Genomic DNA, 19,168 nt, shown 5'->3' on the forward strand with positions numbered 1-19,168 from the left:
GGCTAAGAGCATCCTTTCTGCTGTATTGTAAGATGACGTAAAGTAGGATGAGGGAAGCTTTTGTCTGAAAATCTATATCAACCAATGTCAACACACAGTATGATCACATGCAGAGAGTTGAGGGATGGAGATCTCAGCTCTCTTTATTGGCCTGATGCTGTCTCTTGGTCTGTGTGAGCTGAACTCAGCTCTTGCTTTGAATGGTTCTGGGTATCGTATAAAACAAAAGGTTGGGTTTAAAGAGGTTAGGACTGGGGCTGGGTTCAACACTGAGGCTTCATCTGTGAAGTGTAAGCTTCAGGGTACCACTCGTCTACCTGCCTTCTCAATGGATGGTGACTATGTTATTGGTGGGGTTTTTGCCATACACCACTACATGCACACAGTGAAACATAACTACACCACCATGCCTGAGCCACTAAGGTGCACAGGGAGGTGAGTAACAGTGAGAAGTGGAGGATAAGTGAATGTTAAACAGTGTGGTGATGGGAATGTTTGATTTGTATGATGGGCTGACAATCATGTTGCAAAGTTATTGTTGGTACTGAAAACTAAATCTATTATTTCACAATCAGTGCCAATTCAGTATTTGGCCATAAACATTGCAGGTATCACATTCACAAAAACGTATGAAAATAAGCATTCTGTGTTTTTAAACTGAAAATATGAATGTGTTTAAAATCTGATTTACAGATATTTAAGATAATAAAAACAAATAAGAATTTTGATTTACTTGACTATTGTTAGTTTGTGCATTACGGTCCATGTGAATTTTGGACTGATATCAAATCCTGTGTTTTTAATCTGGTGTTCAGGCAACACTTTGATGTGTATTTGGTCCACAGATGCAATGCAGTCATTTTATCAGTTCCAGTCCATAAGTTATTCTTTAGTGTGCATTTCTGAGACTATTTCTCTTACGATTGTGACTTGTCCTTCTGTTAGTTTGAATCGTTACACAAGTGTCTGTGTGCAGCATTGTCTCCCGTGGACTGCGCTTCTCACGTGCAATGGTCTTTGCCATCGAAGAGATTAACAACAGCAGCAAGCTGCTGCCGGGCATCAAGCTCGGTTATCAGATCTATGACTCGTGTGCCTCAGTGCCCGTGGCTGTGCATGTGGCATTCCAGCTTTCAAGCAGCCTGGACCCAGTGTTTTATACCGGTGACAACTGCTCACACTCTGGTATGGTGATGGCTGTCATTGGTGACTCTGGGTCTACGCCATCCATCAGCATATCACGCATTGTCGGGTCCTTTAACATTCCTCAAGTAAATATTCTTATTTCTAGAAAATTGTGCGTTTAACATACAGCACAGATTTTTTTTTTGTCTGTGCTGTTCAATAATGACACTGTTGTTATCATTTAGGTGAGCTACTTTGCCACTTGTGCATGTCTGTCAGATAAGCAGCAGTACCCGACTTTCTTCAGAACAATCCCTAGTGACCAGTTTCAGGCTGACGCTCTGGCCAAGCTGGTAAAACACTTTGGCTGGACATGGATAGGTGCTGTCAGGTCAGATTCAGACTATGGCAATAATGGCATGGCGTCTTTCCTGGACGCAGCACACAAAGAGGGAATCTGTGTGGAATACTCTGAATCTTTTTATCGGACCCACCCACGCAGCAGGATCCAGAGAGTGGCTGATGTTATCCGCAGGTTTCTACATCACTGACTGTGCTTTTGTTCCTGGTGGTGACACTGGCCTACTACACACAACACCTAATAATATGTTTTATAAAATATACAATGGATTCTTTTTTTTTTCCATTGTCGTGGGGTATTTCTGTTTTTCAACATGATTATGTCTCATATTTATTACTGCTTCAGGTCGACAGCTACAGTTATTGTGGCATTTGCATCCTCTGGAGACATGAGGATTCTGCTAGAGGAGCTGTCACTCAAGCCTTCTCCACCTCGCCAGTGGATCGGCAGTGAGTCTTGGGTAACCAACGCAGACATGCGGAGGTTCAGCTTCTGTGCTGGAGCCATTGGATTTGGCATTGAGAAATCTGTCATCCCAGGTCTGAGAGACTTCTTGTTGAATCTCTCTCCCTCTAAAGTGACTGCCTCTCCAGTGCTTGTTAAGTTTTGGGAGGATGCATTCAACTGCAGGCTGGGAAAAAGTGAGGAAGCAGTGCTGATTATTGACAGGCTGACAGGGTAATTGCTGATGTTGAACAAAGATATGATATAAGATGAAGATATTAATAGCATGTATCAGTTACACTGTATGTAGGTCTTATTCAGCTATTCTGTTAGCAACAATTTAAGATAATTTATTAATTTAAATATGGGATCATGTCAGTAGTTAATTCAAGAAAAAAGCCTTTGATAAATATGATTAATGTGTTATGTTGAGCTGATATCTGCAAACATTGCTTTGAAGTGTGTGAGGATGTTTTATAAATAAATTAGAACAATATACAGTATGTGGTTCTCCGTAGGCCACATGTGGCAGTTTAATAATAATGAAAATAAAGCAAAAATTTTTTGATAAACACAGATTAATGAATAACAATGTAATGTTATTGTCAAGGCTAATATACACCTGTCACTGTCTCTGTGTGTTTCTAGGTGCAGCCACAGACGAGACTGTGTGTGATGGAACTGAAGACATACAAATGCTTCAGACCCCGTACACTGACACATCTCAGCTGCGAATCACTAACATGGTGTACAAGGCTGTTTATGCAATAGCTCATGCCATTCATAATGCAGTGTGTCAGAAAACTAATTTGACAACTCAGTGTGACAAATTCACCAAGACAGAGCCCAGAGAGGTCAGTCAAAACAAATATGTGAACACCTCAATGCCCATCTTCTGCTACAACATATTATTAATTTCTTTTTTCTTTTACATTTTCTTAATTTCTGTCCTTCACTGTCACTTTAATTCATCCTCACAGGTTCTCACACAGCTGAAGAAAGTAAATTTTTCCCAAAATGGTTATGATGTGTCATTTGATGCCAACGGGGATCCTGTGGCCACATACGAGCTGGTTAACTGGCAAAAAACTGAGAGTGACAGTATTGAGCTGGTGACAGTAGGACACTATGATGCATCACTGCCAGCGGGCCAGGAGTTCAGTATCAACAGGAAACTCACCTGGGTGGAAGGTGGCACACAAGTAAGGAGCCCAAAAGTAATGAATTAACATATCCCCTTTACTCCTTTCCATACTAGCTGTAAAGAGTTTAGTTTATTTGTTTATTTGAAAAGGGACAATGTACATTAATCAACATTAAAAAAAAAAACAATTAAAATGCACCAGAAATAGCCGAGCGGCTAATGTTCATCAGTAGTCCCTTTGCCAGTTGTTCAAGGCATCAATAAAATACAACAAAGAGATCTGTTCCAAACTCCCTTCCAAATTTTCTATGATCAGTCTTCACACGGATTAAAACTCATTGACTTTATGCTGCAGCTCAGATATGTTTGTTCTGTTATTGTCTATAAGGGTCAGTCACACGTCATATGAAAGAAAATTATATATCTAATGATGTGCCATAGCAGCGTGCACGTGTTCCTGAGCGCCTATTTTTTAGGGTGTGACAGCTGCGCTCTGAAATAAACGCATGTCATGTAACGAGGATCAGCCAGTCACAGTCGACAGACATCTATTCCTTCTTCCGTAAATATCAGTCTGCGATAAGTATGGAAAGGTTGGTCATTTTGGTGCAGGGCTGCTAGAGCTTTACATCTGTCTCACGAATGATATACACAGTGCCTGAAAGATCATCTCTGCACTCAGGATTTCAGGTAAATAGGCTATATGGTGCTTGTTAAGGTTGCTTAGCAACCTCAGACACAATCTGCCGCAAGGCTCTTGAAAGCTGGCACAAACAAGGCAAAAGGGTAGCGTCCAGTGCCAACTGGGCACTACCGACTGGAAAAATGTGACATGTGTACGGCCCGTAACTTCTCCTCCCCTCTTTTTGTTAAAATGTTTCGGGTCTTTTAACATCCGATCCCCTCACCCAAGTGACCCATCCAGGGTTAATCATGTCCCTGACTTCATCCGAGCAGCAGCAATCCACAGGCTTGTCCTTGAAGCTTGAAACACACATTTACTGTGGATTGTGTCCCCCAAAACTGACAATACACACAATACAGATATTAATATGTGAGTATTGTTTTAAGACAGATTTGTAAAATGTGAGCCAATGCTTTAATCCTCACAGCTTTGTAGCACACCTTAATATGTGTAAGTCTGTTTGTATCTACTTGTTAGGTGCCTGTGTCAGTGTGCACTGACAGCTGTCCTCCAGGATCTCGTAAAGTGCTGCAGAAAGAAAAACCCATGTGCTGCTATGATTGTATACCATGTCCCGAGGGAGAGATTAGCAATGCTACAGGTAATTTTTAAATGTAATTATTTATTTTTTGTAGTCCACATATACAACATAAAATATATAAATGCTAAAAGCCATTTATTTTTTTCAGATTCCCCTGATTGTTTCCCTTGCCCCAAGGAGTTCTGGCCTAATGCAGAGAGAGACACTTGTCTCCCCAAGCCTGTAGAGTTTCTTTCCTTCAGTGAGGTCCTAGGAATCATCCTGGTTGTGTTCTCAGTTGGTGGCGCCTGTCTTACCGTTATAACAGCAGCTGTGTTCTATCATCACAGGAAATCCCCGATTGTCAGGGCCAACAACTCTGAGCTGAGCTTCCTGCTGCTCTTCTCTCTGACTCTCTGTTTCTTATGTCCATTAACTTTCATTGGACCACCCTCCAAGTGGTCCTGCATGCTGCGCCACACAGCATTTGGGATCACCTTTGTCCTCTGTATGTCTTGTGTTCTCGGAAAAACAATTGTAGTGTTAATGGCCTTCAAAGCTACACTCCCAGGCAGTAATGTGATGAAATGGTTTGGTCCTCCACATCAAAGAATGACTGTGGTATTCTTCACATTCATACAAGTTTTAATATGCACTATATGGTTGGTTCTTAGTCCCCCTTTTCCAATGAAAAACCTCACCACATACAAAGAAAGAATTATTCTGGAGTGTGCATTAGGCTCAGCTATAGGGTTCTGGGCTGTGCTTGGATACATAGGCCTACTGGCTGTCTTTTGCTTTGTGTTAGCTGTCCTAGCCCGGAAACTACCTGATAATTTTAATGAAGCCAAACTTATCACCTTCAGCATGTTGATATTCTGTGCAGTCTGGATCACCTTTATTCCAGCATATGTCAGCTCTCCTGGGAAGTTTACTGTGGCTGTGGAGATATTTGCTATTCTGGCCTCCAGTTTTGGACTAATACTGTGTATATTTGCTCCAAAGTGTTTCATCATATTGTTTAAGCCAGAGAAGAACACCAAGAAACATTTGATGAATAAAAATCAGTCGTAGGACAATTGAGGGGTTGAAACTGTTAGGATTGCAACAGTATGAAGCTCATAATGTGCATATTTAACACAGTCTTCATCTTTTGATTTAAATATGTAGATCTACAAGTTATTTTTATTCAACATTTTAATTTTATATTTGTCATTTGTGGTGTGTTATGGTGTTGTTTTTAGAAATGTATTTCATGTGCTGACAATATGAATTCAGTTTAATTCAGTTAAGTTCAATTCAATTAATAAAGACAAAAATCATAACATAAATGTGTGGCGCTGAATTCTTTCTCAAAATTTTGATAGTTATTGCTTTTTCCACAATATTTCCAAACCTGCTTTATTAAAGGCTGCATTAAACCACACAAACAACCCATTAAAGGTGTGCGTATGTTAGGCTTAACTGGAATATGAGCTAAAACAAACAAACAAACAAACCCTACAACTTAAGGAAGACATCTGATGTTCACAGAAAAGACTTGGACAAGAGCTAATCAATGACCATTGGGTAAGAGCATCCTCTCTCTGCGGTATTGTAAGCTGACGTAAAGTTGGATGAGGGAAGCATTTGTCTCTATTTAAACCAATGTCAACACACAGTATCATCACATGTATACAATTGAGGGATGGAGATCTCGGCTCTCTTTATTGGCCTGATGCTGTCTCTGGGTCTGTGTGAGCTGAACTCAGCTCTTGCTTTGAATGGTTCTGGGAATCATATGAAAAAAAGGGCTGGGTTTACAGAGGATAGGACTGGGGCTGGGTTCAACACTGAGGCTTCATCTGTGCGGTGTAAGCCTCAGGGTACCACTCGTCTACCTGCCTTCTCAATGGATGGTGACTACATTATTGGGGGCATTTTCTCCATTCATGTCTATATGCATGCAGTGAAACATAACTACACCACCATGCCTGAGCCACTAAGGTGCACCGGGAGGTGAGTAAGAGGAAGAAATGAACGATAAGGCGATCTTAGTCTGTGTGGAGATGGAAACGTTTTGTGTTGCATGCTGAGCTGACAATTGTTCCACAAACCTTTTGTATCAAACACTTTAAGAAAAGGAATTTTTATGCTTTCACAATCAGTGACAATTCAGTATTTTCTGTATGAATTGCGGGTATTATATTCACAAAAATAGTAAAGAATAGTAGACTATATGCAGAAATGAATGATGATTTGTGTTTATTGTCTAAAAGTTTAGGTGTGTTTAACAAGTGATATATATATATATATATATATATATATATATATATATATATATATATATATACATATATATATATTATTGAGATAATAATTGAAATACATAAATAATTATATAAGACTATAGCTTCGTTTGACTATTATTAATCCATACTTTACAATTTATGCATTTTTGACTGATATCTGTTCTTGTGTTTTAATCTTTGTTGTTCAAGCATCTCTTTAATGTAGGTCTGTATTTGTTTGAAAGAGGCACATGCAGCAATAAGTTATTGTTCATAACTATGATTTGCAGTTCTCCCTTATGATGTATTTCTGTCTTAATTGTGAAGTGTCATTTTCAAGTTTGAACAATGACAAGAGTGTTTGTGCAGCATTGTCTCCCGTGAACTGCGCTTTGCACGTGCAATGATTTTTGCCATCGAGGAGATTAACAACAGCACGGAGCTGCTTCCTGGCATCAAGCTCGGTTATCAGATCTATGACACGTGTGCCTCAGTGCCTGTGACTGTGCATGTGGCATTCCAGGTTTCAAGCAGCCTGGACACAGTGTTTTACACCAGTGATAATTGCTCACACTCTGGTATGGTGATGGCTGTCGTTGGTGAGTCTGGGTCTACACCATCCATCAGCATGTCACGCATCATTGGGTCCTTTAACATTCCTCAAGTAAATATTCTGATTTCTGGAAAATTGTGTGTTAAAAATACAGTACTGATTTTGTTTGATTGTTTGTATTGTTTGCTTTTTTCTGTCCTGTTAAATAATTACACTGTTGTTTTCATTTAGGTGAGCCACTTTGCCACTTGTGCATGTCTGTCAGATAAGCAGCAGTACCCGACTTTCTTCAGAACAATCCCTAGTGACCAGTTTCAGGCTGACGCTCTGGCCAAGCTGGTAAAACACTTTGGCTGGACATGGATAGGTGCTGTCAGGTCAGATTCAGACTATGGCAATAATGGCATGGCGTCTTTCCTGGACGCAGCACACAAAGAGGGAATCTGTGTGGAGTACTCTGAATCGTTCTATCGGACCCACCCACGCAGCAGAATCCAGAGAGTGGCTGATGTTATCCGCAGGTTTCTACATCACTGATTATGCTTTTCATCCCTGTGCTGACACTGGCCTACTACACACAAAACGACATACAAATTGACCATTTATCGTTTTCATTATTTAGTCAGAGACCAAATTCTAAAGCAACTCTCATGTCTGTTTGTGTTAACTAACTTTTTGCATATGAAGAAATGTTAATTTTATATTTATGCTAAAATAAAATAATGCACCATGATGTCTCTCCAGGTCGACAGCTATGGTTGTTGTGGCATTTACTGCCTCGGGAGACATGAGGATCCTGCTGGAGGAGCTGTCACTCAAGCCTTCTCCACCTCGCCAGTGGATCGGCAGTGAGGACTGGGTAACTGACCCTGACATGCAGAGGTTCAGCTTCTGTGCTGGAGCCATTGGATTTGCCATTGAGAAATCTGTCATCCCAGGTCTGAGAGACTTCCTGCTGGATCTCTCTCCCTCTAAAGTGGCTGCCTCTCCAGTGCTTACTGAGTTCTGGGAGGATGCATTCAACTGCAGACTGGGAAAAAGTGAGGAAGTTGTATATAGACAGTTTCAAGGCCACCAAGCTGAATAAAGATAGAAAACAAAAAAGTCAGGTACCTGAAGGTAGAAAAAAATAAAAATAAAGCTGACACAACTAAAATTCCAACCATTGCAAAAAAAATAAAAAAAAGTTGCGACATGTGCAAAACAATTCCTTGACATATAACTTAAAATAAGCATGTTCAATGTGATATTACTCCATAAATTTAGATACAAGTCATGCTTGTCAGGTAAAAAAAACAAACAAAAAAAAAAAACACATACAATGGAATGATATTGTAATTTTTAAGGCTAAAAAACATATCTCTGTGTATTTTCAGGTGCAGCCACAGATAAAAGTGTATGTGATGGAAATGAAGACATACAGATGATCCAAAGCCCGTACACTGACACATCTCAGCTCCGAATCACTAACATGGTGTACAAGGCTGTTTATGCAATAGCTCATGCCATTCATAATGCAGTGTGTCAGGAAACTAATTCTACAACTCAGTGTGACAAATTCATGAAGACAGAGCCCAAAGAGGTCAGTCAAAACAAAACAAATAGCCTAAGTTAATACCCAAATGTTATTGTTCAGCTATAATGTACCTTTTATCAAATAAAATATTAATTTGACTTAATAGTATTCAATTTCTTTTTTCTGTACTTCACCCTCACAGGTTTTAACACAGCTGAAGAAAGTACATTTTTCCCAAAATGGTTATGATGTATCATTTGATGCCAACGGGGATCCTGTGGCCAAATACGAGCTGGTTAACTGGCAAAAAAGTGAGAGTGGCAGCATTGAGTTGGTGACAGTAGGACACTATGATGCATCACTGCCAGCGGGCCAGGAGTTCAGTATCAACAGGAAGCTCACCTGGGTGGAAGGTGGCACACAAGTAAGGAGCCCAAATGTAATGATTTAACATATCTACATGTCAACTTTGGTGATCCTATGTGTTTCTGTTTCCTGTTCCTCCTGTCCATTTTGGCTGTGAAGAGATCCCTACCAGAGTCACAGTGTTTTTATCATGGAATTCACTGTTTGTCTTTTTTGAGCAAGTGCTCACAGTAAAGCAATTTGTCCTAAAAACATGGTAACCTTGAGATCACCACAACCAACATGAACAGGGAAATGGTTATAGTGACCAAAAACATTTTCAGTACACTTATTGGCATGTGAGAATTTTTTAAGAAAAACTTGAAAAAATGTAAATGGGTCCTAGAGCTTCGTAGCACACGATTATTTGTAAGTTTGTATCTGTGTGTCAGGTGCCTGTGTCAGTGTGCACTGACAGCTGTCCTCCAGGAACTCGTAAAGTGCTGCAGAAAGGAAAACCCATCTGCTGTTATGATTGTAAACCCTGTCCTGAAGGAGAGATAAGCAATGTTACAGGTATTCTTTTTTTCTGATGCATATCCACTGTACAACATCATAGTATGACACTGCTTAAAATCTCATTTATATTTATTCTTTTTCAGATTCCCCTGATTGTTTCCCTTGTCCCAAAGAGTTCTGGCCTAATGCAGAGAGAGACACTTGTCTCCCCAAGCCTGTAGAGTTTCTTTCCTTCGGCGAGATCCTAGGAATCATCCTGGTTGTGTTCTCAGTTGGTGGCGCCTGTCTTACCATTATAACCGCAGCTGTGTTTTGTCGGCACAGGGCATCTCCGATTGTCAGGGCCAACAACTCTGAGCTGAGCTTCCTGCTGCTCTTCTCCCTGACTCTATGTTTCTTATGTCCATTAACTTTCATTGGACCACCCTCTGAGTGGTCCTGCATGCTGCGCCACACAGCATTTGGGATCACCTTTGTCCTCTGTATGTCTTGTGTTCTCGGAAAAACAATTGTAGTGTTAATGGCCTTCAAAGCTACACTCCCAGGCAGTAATGTGATGAAATGGTTTGGTCCTCCACAGCAAAGAATGACTGTGGTATTCTTCACATTCATTCAAGTTTTAATATGTACTATATGGTTGGTTCTTAGTCCCCCTTTTCCAATGAAAAACCTCACCACATACAAGAAGAGAATTATTCTGGAGTGTGCATTAGGCTCAGCTATAGGGTTCTGGGCTGTGCTTGGATACATAGGCCTACTGGCTGTCTTTTGCTTTGTGTTAGCTGTCCTAGCCCGGAAACTACCTGACAATTTTAATGAAGCCAAACTTATCACCTTCAGCATGTTGATATTCTGTGCAGTCTGGATCACCTTTATCCCAGCATATGTCAGCTCTCCTGGGAAGTTTACTGTGGCTGTGGAGATATTTGCTATTCTGGCCTCCAGTTTTGGACTAATACTGTGTATATTTGCTCCAAAGTGTTTCATCATATTGTTTAAGCCAGAGAAGAACACCAAGAAACATTTGATGAATAAAAATCAATAATAAGACATCCAAGGTTTAGAAACCGTTAAGATGGCAACATACAGTATAAAGCTCATAATGTGTAAATTCAACTTAGTCTCCATCTTGTTGGCATGAATATGAAGATCTAAAAATTATTTTCAATTCAAGATTTTAATTTTTCAACTATCTTTTGTGGTTTGTTATTGTGTTATTTTTACAAATATTTTTCATGTGCTGACAATATAAATCCTGTTCAATTCAATTCAATTAATAAAGACAAAAATCATAACATAAATGTGTGGCGCTGAGTTCTTTCTTGAATTTTTAATACCATTATTGCTATTTCCATAATATCTTTGTACTGGCTTTATTTAAGACAGCATTAAGCCACACATACACCCAATTAAAGGTGTCCATTTGTTAGGCTTATCTGGAATATGAGCTAAAACAAAGCAAGCAAAAACAAAAAACAAAACCAAAAAAATACAACTTGAAGAAGATATGTGGTGTTCACAATGATAACATTGCAAGAGGAGTAAAGAGACATGGACTAGTACAGATTACTGTATTCTGTACATACAGCCCATAGAAAAGACTTGGACAAGAGCTCATCAACCATTCGGTAAGAGCATTATCTCTCTGCTGTATTGTAAGCTGACGTAAAGTAGGATGAGGGAATCTTTTGTCTGAAAATCTATAAAAACCAATGTCAACACACAGTATGATCACATGCAGAGAGTTGAGGGATGGAGATCTCAGCTCTCTTTATTGGCCTGATGCTGTCTCTTCACTTAGGTGAGCTGAACTCAACTCTTTCTTTGAATGTTACTGGGGATCGTATGAAACAAAAGGTTGGGTTTAAAGAGGTTAGGACTGGTGCTGCGTTCAACACTGAGGCTTCATCTGTGAAGTGTAAGCTTCAGGGTACCACTCGTCTACCTGCCTTCTCAATGGATGGTGACTATGTTATTGGAGGCGTTTTCTCCATACATGACTACATGCAAACAGTGAAACATAACTACACCACCATGCCTGAGCCACTAAGGTGCACAGGGAGGTGAGTAAGAGGGAGAAGTGGGGGGATAAGGTGATGTTAGTGTGTGTGGGGATGAAAATACTTTGATTTGCATGCTGAGCTGACAATTGTGCCACAAAGCTTTTGTACTAAATTGACATGCATTCACAGTCATTGACAATGCAATATTTTCATTGTGAACTTAAGGCATTATATTCACAAAAATAGCAAAGAATAGTAGACTATATGCAAAAATGAATGTTATTAGTGTTTTCTGAAAGTTTAGGTTTGTTTAATAAGTGATGTACCTATTAAAAGGATAGAAATTTAAATACATGAATAAATAAATAATTATGAAAGACATAAGATTAACTTGACAATTTTTAATCCACAATTTATGTGAATTTTTGACTGATGTCTATCTATAGTTTTAATCTTTAGTGTCCAGGCAACTCTTTCATGTAGGTCTGTATTTGTTTCAAAGCTGCAAGTGCAGCAGTCAGATATTGACTTGAAGCTCTCCTTTATTATGAATGTCTGTTAAAATTATGAAGTGTCCTTTTCAAGTTTAAACAATGTCAAGAGTGTTTGTGCAGCATTATCTCCCGTGAACTGCGCTTTGCACGTGCAATGATTTTCGCCATTGAGGAGATTAACAACAGCACGGAGCTGCTTCCTGGCATCAAGCTCGGTTATCAGATCTATGACTCGTGTGCCTCAGTGCCTGTGGCTGTGCATGTGGCATTCCAGGTTTCAAGCAGCCTGGACACAGTGTTTTACACCAGTGACAATTGCTCACAGTCTGGTATGGTGATGGGTGTCGTTGCTGAGTCTGGGTCCACGCCATCCATCAGCATCTCACGCATCATTGGGTCCTTTAACATTCCTCAAGTAAATACTCTGATTTCTGGAAAATTGTGTGTCTAATATACAGTACTGATTTTTTATGTTCTGTTAAATAATTACACTGCTGTATCCCTTAGGTGAGCCACTTTGCCACTTGTGCATGCCTGTCAGATAAGCAGCAGTACCCGACTTTCTTCCGAACAATCCCTAGTGACCAGTTTCAGGCTGACGCTCTGGCCAAGTTGGTAAAACACTTTGGCTGGACATGGATAGGTGCTGTCAGGTCAGATTCAGACTATGGCAATAATGGCATGGCGTCTTTCCTGGACGCAGCACACAAAGAGGGAATCTGTGTGGAATACTCTGAATCGTTCTATCGGACCCACCCACGCAGCAGGATCCAGAGAGTGGCTGATGTTATCCGCAGGTTTCAACATCACTGATTTTGCTTTTGTTCCTGGTGTTGAAACTGGCCTACTACACACAACACCACATGAAATGTTCTTTTTAGTATATGGTGGAGGATTGTTTTATTAGTTTCAAATTGACCATTTATCATTTTTATCGTTTATTTCTGTCATATGTATCGCTGATATCGTCAAAAACATACGGTCCCCTACGGTGGGACCAAATATTAAAACAACTCTCATGTCTGTATTCATGTTGAAAAAAAAAAATCATTATGATGTCTCTCCAGATCGACAGCTATGGTTGTTGTGGCATTTACAGCCACTGGAGACATGAGGATTCTGCTGGAGGAGCTGTCACTCAAGCCTTCTCCACCTCGCCAGTGGATCGGCAGTGAGGCCTGGGTAACCAACCCTGACATGCTGAGGTTCAGCTTCTGTGCTGGAGCCATTGGATTTGCCATTGAGAAATCTGTCATCCCAGGTCTGAGAGACTTCCTGCTGGATCTCTCTCCCTCTACAGTGGCTGCCTCTCCAGTGCTTACTGAGTTCTGGGAGGATGCATTCAACTGCAGGCTCAAGAAAAGTGAGAAAATTGCATATAGACAGTTTCTATGCCACCATGCTGAGTAGAGATACAAACTCGTACTTTACTTGGGATGATTCATCATTCATTCAATTTAAATGCATTAAAACAGGTGAACATTTATAACTGTCACGTATTGTCTAATGGTGTATGGTTGTAAGCTCAAGATGGAATACATGAAGGTAAAAAAAAAACAACAAATAGGGTTGACAAAACTAAAATTCCAATGATTTAAAAAAAGAAAAAGTAGAAACTGAGATGTGTGCAAAATGATTCATTGACATATACTGTAGAGTAAGCATGTTTTATGCAATATTGATGCATCAAATGAGATATAACCCACATTTGTCAGGTCAAAAAAAAAAGAAAAAAAACATAAGAAGGAATGATAATGTACTTTTCAAAGATTTTCAAAGAAAATCTGTCTGTGTTCTTTCAGGTGCAGCCACAGATAAAAGTGTATGTGCTGGAAATGAAGACATACAGACGATCCAAAGCCCGTACACTGACACATCTCAGCTCCGAATCACTAACATGGTGTACAAGGCTGTTTATGCAATAGCTCATGCCATTCATAATGCAGTGTGTCAGGAAACTAATTTGACAACTTGGTGTGACAAATTCACCAAGACAGAGCCCAAAGAGGTCAGTCAAAACAAGACAAATAAGTGATCACCCAAATGTTATTGTTTTAGCCATTACTGATCTTTTGTCACATAAAATATAAAACTTAATAGCGTTTAATTTCTTATTTCTTTACTTCATCCTCACAGGTTCTTATGCAGCTAAAGAAAGTAAATTTTTCCCAAAATGGTTATGATGTGTCATTTGATGCCAACGGGGATCCTGTGGCCAAATACGAGCTGGTTAACTGGCAAAAAAGTGAGAGTGGCAGCATTGAGTCGGTGACAGTAGGACACTATGATGCATCACTGCCAGCAGGCCAGGAGTTCAGTATCAACAGGAAGCTCACCTGGGTGGAAGGCGGCACACAAGTAAGGAGCCCAAAAACAAAAATTTAACATATCTACATTTCAAAGGGTAGATTTCTTTCTGTTTCCTGTTCCTCCTGTCCATTCTGGCTGTGAAGACATCCCTACCAAAGTCGTAGTGTTTCTATCATGAAATTCCATGTTTTTGTTTTCCAAATAAGTGTTCACAACAAGGTGATTAGTGCTAAAATGACTGTAACCTTGAAAAATAACCACAGCCAATACAAACAGGAGAAATGGTCACAGTGATCAAATACACTTTCAGTACACATAGGGCCGGATCTACTAAGATCCCAATTTGTGTGTACTAATTTGCCTGCGCAATCTAGAATTTTGCGTGTGGGGCTGAACCGTGGTTTGCGCGTGATTTACTAAGAGTAATTGCGTAAACGACAACAGGTGCAAACGTGTTGGAGACACCCTATTTAAATGAGGGTTTTGCGTGTTTTATGGTTTGCAGCATGGCGAGTTTGGAGAGAAAGCGCAAAGTGAAATTCGACCCTATGGAATTAGAGGTGGTGGTAGATGAGGCCAATAAACACTTAAATGAGCTACAGGAAAGAAACCTGACTGTCTCACAAAGGAACACTATATCACTAGGACCGCCAGGATTACAGCTCCCCTCTAAGCGCAGCAACGTCTGTCAGACCGTTATGTAACTTCATTGTTTATGCTGCCCGTGTGCTCAGAAGCACACAAAAATGCATTTTTGAGTAGGTCTAATTTCCGAGAAGTTATGATAAAATAAAAAAAATATTACAGATAGGACTGACAACCTCTCCAATGTCTCATGTCAATTAATTAGGCCTAACACTAGCTATTTGTCGTTTTTTTTTGTTTTTTTTTTTGCTGCTGCGCTGCTGCTGCTGCGCCGTGTCTCCAGTTGAAAGTGGCTTTGCTAAATACATTCTACAGTAATAAATTAGATTAATTTTTGGTCTTTAATATTGTTGGCTAGATTACGCATTTTAATAAAAAAAACTTAAGGATAAAATAAATAAACACAGAAATAATTAGTGGAAACTTTTTTTTTATTGATACTCCTCCTCTCTGACACACACACACACACACACACACACATTGAACTCGCGATTGAATGAATGAATGAATGAACATTGGAAGCGGTTCAGCCACAGTCCCGCCGGCTGGCGCGATCACTGTTGAGATTACATTCGTTTTTTATTATCAATCAATCAATCAATCAATCAATTTTATTTATAAAGCCCAATATCACAAATCACAATTTGCCTCACAGGGCTTTACAGCATACGACATCCCTCTGTCCTTATGACCCTCGCAGCAGATAAGAAAAAACTCCCCAAAAAAAAACCCTTTAACGGGGAAAAAAAACGGTAGAAACCTCAGGGAGAGCAACTGAGGAGGGATCCCTCTTCCAGGACGGACAGACGTGCAATAGATGTCGTACCGGTCGGAGGTAACTTATAGGCTTCAGAAAACATACAAGACACATTTTTAGGATTGTTTCCTCATTCATTCCAAAAATGTTCGCACGAGGGTGAAACATAGGTTCTCTGCATCTTCTTTCATCATTTCGACGTCTCCTTCTTGCAACAATAACTGCAGCCACGTGTGCGCAATTACACATACAAACCGTTTGCACCTCCCTTTGACACGTGTTAAATATAGACGCAGTTTCTATAAGCAAAATTGCTTTCAGGTTTGATAAATCACGCTGCGTGTGCTAAATTAATATATTTACATTTTCTCCTCCCAGCACACGCACAATTGCGTGTAAACGCCCCATATTGCATATTCATTGCAGCAAACGTACTAACTGGATGCAGACACGCTATTTTGCACCTTTGAAAGACACAACCCTTAGTGCGCACTGTTAGTAAATCAGTTTGTACATTTTTTTGCGCGTGCAATGAGTTTGCACACGTTTTTATACACGCAAACCTTTAGTAGATACAGCCCATAGTGGCATGTGAGTACATTATCTAACAGACATAATAACGTTAAACCTATCCTTTAATCCTCTGAGCTTTGTAGCACACCTGATTATTTGTGGGTCTATTTTTATCTATGTGTCAGGTGCCTGTGTCAGTGTGCACTGACAGCTGTCCTCCAGGAACTCGTAAAGTGCTGCAGAAAGGAAAACCCATCTGCTGTTATGATTGTGTACCATGTCCTGAAGGAGAGATAAGCACTGCTACAGGTATTTTGTTCCCCGATGCATATCCACTGTACAACATCAAATACATTGTATGACACTGCTTAAAATCTCATTTTCATTTATTCTTTTTCAGATTCCCCTGATTGTTTCCCTTGTCCCAAAGAGTTCTGGCCTAATGCAGAGAGAGACACTTGTCTCCCCAAGCCTGTAGAGTTTCTTTCCTTCAGTGAGGTCCTAGGAATCATCCTGGCTGCATTCTCAGTTGGTGGCGCCTGTCTTACCGTTATAACAGCAGCTGTGTTTTATAATCACAGGACATCCCCAATTGTCAGGGCCAACAACTCTGAGCTGAGCTTCCTGCTGCTCTTTTCCCTGACTCTATGTTTCTTATGTCCATTAACGTTCATTGGACCACCCTCTGAGTGGTCCTGCATGCTGCGCCACACAGCATTTGGGATCACCTTTGTCCTCTGTATGTCTTGTGTTCTCGGAAAAACAATTGTAGTGTTAATGGCCTTCAAAGCTACACTCCCAGGCAGTAATGTGATGAAATGGTTTGGTCCTCCACAGCAAAGAATGACTGTGGTATTCTTCACATTCATACAAGTTTTAATATGTACTATATGGTTGGTTCTTAGTCCCCCTTTTCCAATGAAAAACCTCACCACATACAAAGAAAGAATAATTTTGGAGTGTGCATTAGGCTCAGCTATAGGGTTCTGGGCTGTGCTTGGATACATAGGCCTACTGGCTGTCTTTTGCTTTGTGTTAGCTGTCCTAGCCCGGAAACTACCTGATAATTTTAATGAAGCCAAACTTATCACCTTCAGCATGTTGATATTCTGTGCAGTCTGGATCACCTTTATCCCAGCATATGTCAGCTCTCCTGGGAAATTTACTGTGGCTGTGGAGATATTTGCTATTCTGGCCTCCAGTTTTGGACTAATACTGTGTATATTTGCTCCAAAGTGTTTCATCATATTGTTTAAGCCAGAGAAGAACACCAAGAAACATTTAATGAATAAAACTCAATCGACATTTGAGGGTTAGAATCAGTTAGGATGGCAGCAGTCTAAAGCTTATGATGTGCACATTCAGAACAGTCTTCACCTAGCTGATTCACATAGTAACACATGCTTTACATTAAATATTTCATATTTATAGTACCATTTTGTGAATATCCTTTCTAACATTATTCTCTTCTTAACAAATATTTTCTAATCATCTGCATACATACAGAACAACATACAGTACACACACACACACACAAACACAAACTCAAATTTGTCAAAGTTGTATGCATTAGCAGTGTTTATTTTTGGTTTATTTGACTTTGTAATGTTGTGAATAAATGTTTTTGGTATTATACTTGCTGTCTGTTGCATGTATTTGCTGCGTTTTATGAGATTTCATTCACAAGCTATAATTTTTCATGTATTGGGAATGATGCCACACAAGTCGATTTATTGTAAATTAACTCACATATTTAACATAATCAAAAATGATTATTCATATTCACTAATTATTTCTGATAGCCATTTTGATTTTTAGAACCAGAAGTTCCTGGCAATTGGTGACCTGTTGCGAGGTCTGGTCCCAGCAGCCTCTCTGAGTTGAGAGAGAGGGTAACTGCCCAAGCAATGGAGATTAAGTATCTTGGGGTCTTTTTAAAAAGACAGGCGGTTTGGTGCAATGTTATCAGTGATGTGGGCATTGCACTGTCTGTTGTAGTCAAGAGGGAGCTAAGGTTGAAGGCAAAGCTCTCAATTTCCCAGTCCTTCTGCGTTCTGAGCTTCACCTATGGTCATGAGCTTTGGGTAGTGACCAAAACAAAGCCATTGTGTATACAAGCGGCCGAGATGAGCTTCCTCCATAGCGTGTCTGGGCTCAGCCTTAGAGAAAGGGTTAGGAGCTCAGACATCCAGTGGAAGCTTGGAGTAGAGACACTGCTCCTTCGTATTGAAAAGGGCCAATTAAGATGGTTCGGGCATCTGATCAGGATGCGTCCTTTGTGCCTCCTCTAACAGATTTCCTGGGCACGTCCAACTGCTAGGAGGCCTCAGGGGGTAGACCCAGAGCACAGTGGAGAGATAAAATATCTCATCTGGCATGGGAAAACCTCACAGCTCCAGGAGGATCTGCAAAGCGTTGCTGGGGAGAGGGACATTGGAGTACCTTGCTTAGCCTGCTGCCCCATGCAACCTGGCCTCAGGGGACCTGATAAAAATGTACAAAATATTTTTTCATGGGCCGAAAAAAAAGAAAAAAAAATCAAAATTATTTCAATAATATTCCCATGTCTTCATTATTTAAAACAGGATTAAACCAATATGTACATTACTGTCCATGTGAATTGTCGACTGATATCTAATCCTGTGTTTTGAATTTGGTGTTCAGACATCTGTTTGATGTGTATTTGGTTCACAGATGCAGTGCAGTCTATGTATCAGTGTTGGTCCACAACTTTGAATTAAAGTATTTACTTAGTATGCATTTCTAGGGGTATTTCTTTAACAATTGTGACTTGTGTAACCCTGGTTATGTAAAGAATTACTGTACTATGTTAAAAGATTAAAATCTATGCTCTTGGGCATGTGAAATTCATGTAATGTGAATTAGATTAAAAAAAAAAGAAACAGATTCATCTTATTTTGAAAATCTCAGAAGTGTAAGGAAGGTGAACTCCGCCCCCTTGTG

General features: G+C 40.0%; 3 protein-coding genes across 3 annotated transcripts; all 3 read left to right on the top strand.

Moving 5' to 3' along the window:
* The first annotated feature begins 286 nt into the window (after positions 1-286).
* LOC117259881 (extracellular calcium-sensing receptor-like) lies at positions 287-5,353 on the top strand. Its single transcript, XM_078166788.1, has 8 exons — positions 287-435; positions 977-1,271; positions 1,371-1,660; positions 1,832-2,127; positions 2,579-2,784; positions 2,911-3,132; positions 4,237-4,360; positions 4,449-5,353. The coding sequence occupies exons 1-8, from the start codon at positions 329-331 to the stop codon at positions 5,351-5,353; spliced, it is 2,445 nt and encodes an 814-aa protein (XP_078022914.1). The 5' UTR covers positions 287-328.
* Positions 5,354-9,266: 3,913 nt separating this feature from the next.
* On the top strand, positions 9,267-10,767 carry LOC117260163 (vomeronasal type-2 receptor 26-like). Its single transcript, XM_078166789.1, has 3 exons — positions 9,267-9,281; positions 9,416-9,539; positions 9,626-10,767. Exons 1-3 carry the CDS (start codon positions 9,267-9,269, stop codon positions 10,525-10,527), a joined length of 1,041 nt encoding a protein of 346 aa, XP_078022915.1. The 3' UTR covers positions 10,528-10,767.
* A 671-nt stretch (positions 10,768-11,438) lies between these two features.
* LOC117259882 (extracellular calcium-sensing receptor-like) lies at positions 11,439-17,521 on the top strand. Its single transcript, XM_078166790.1, has 8 exons — positions 11,439-11,545; positions 12,100-12,394; positions 12,487-12,776; positions 13,047-13,342; positions 13,782-13,987; positions 14,116-14,337; positions 16,390-16,513; positions 16,605-17,521. The coding sequence occupies exons 1-8, from the start codon at positions 11,439-11,441 to the stop codon at positions 17,519-17,521; spliced, it is 2,457 nt and encodes an 818-aa protein (XP_078022916.1).
* The last annotated feature ends 1,647 nt before the right edge of the window (positions 17,522-19,168 follow it).

Source organism: Epinephelus lanceolatus, chromosome 4 (genome assembly GCF_041903045.1).
Source record: "Epinephelus lanceolatus isolate andai-2023 chromosome 4, ASM4190304v1, whole genome shotgun sequence".
NCBI lineage: Eukaryota > Metazoa > Chordata > Actinopteri > Perciformes > Serranidae > Epinephelus > Epinephelus lanceolatus.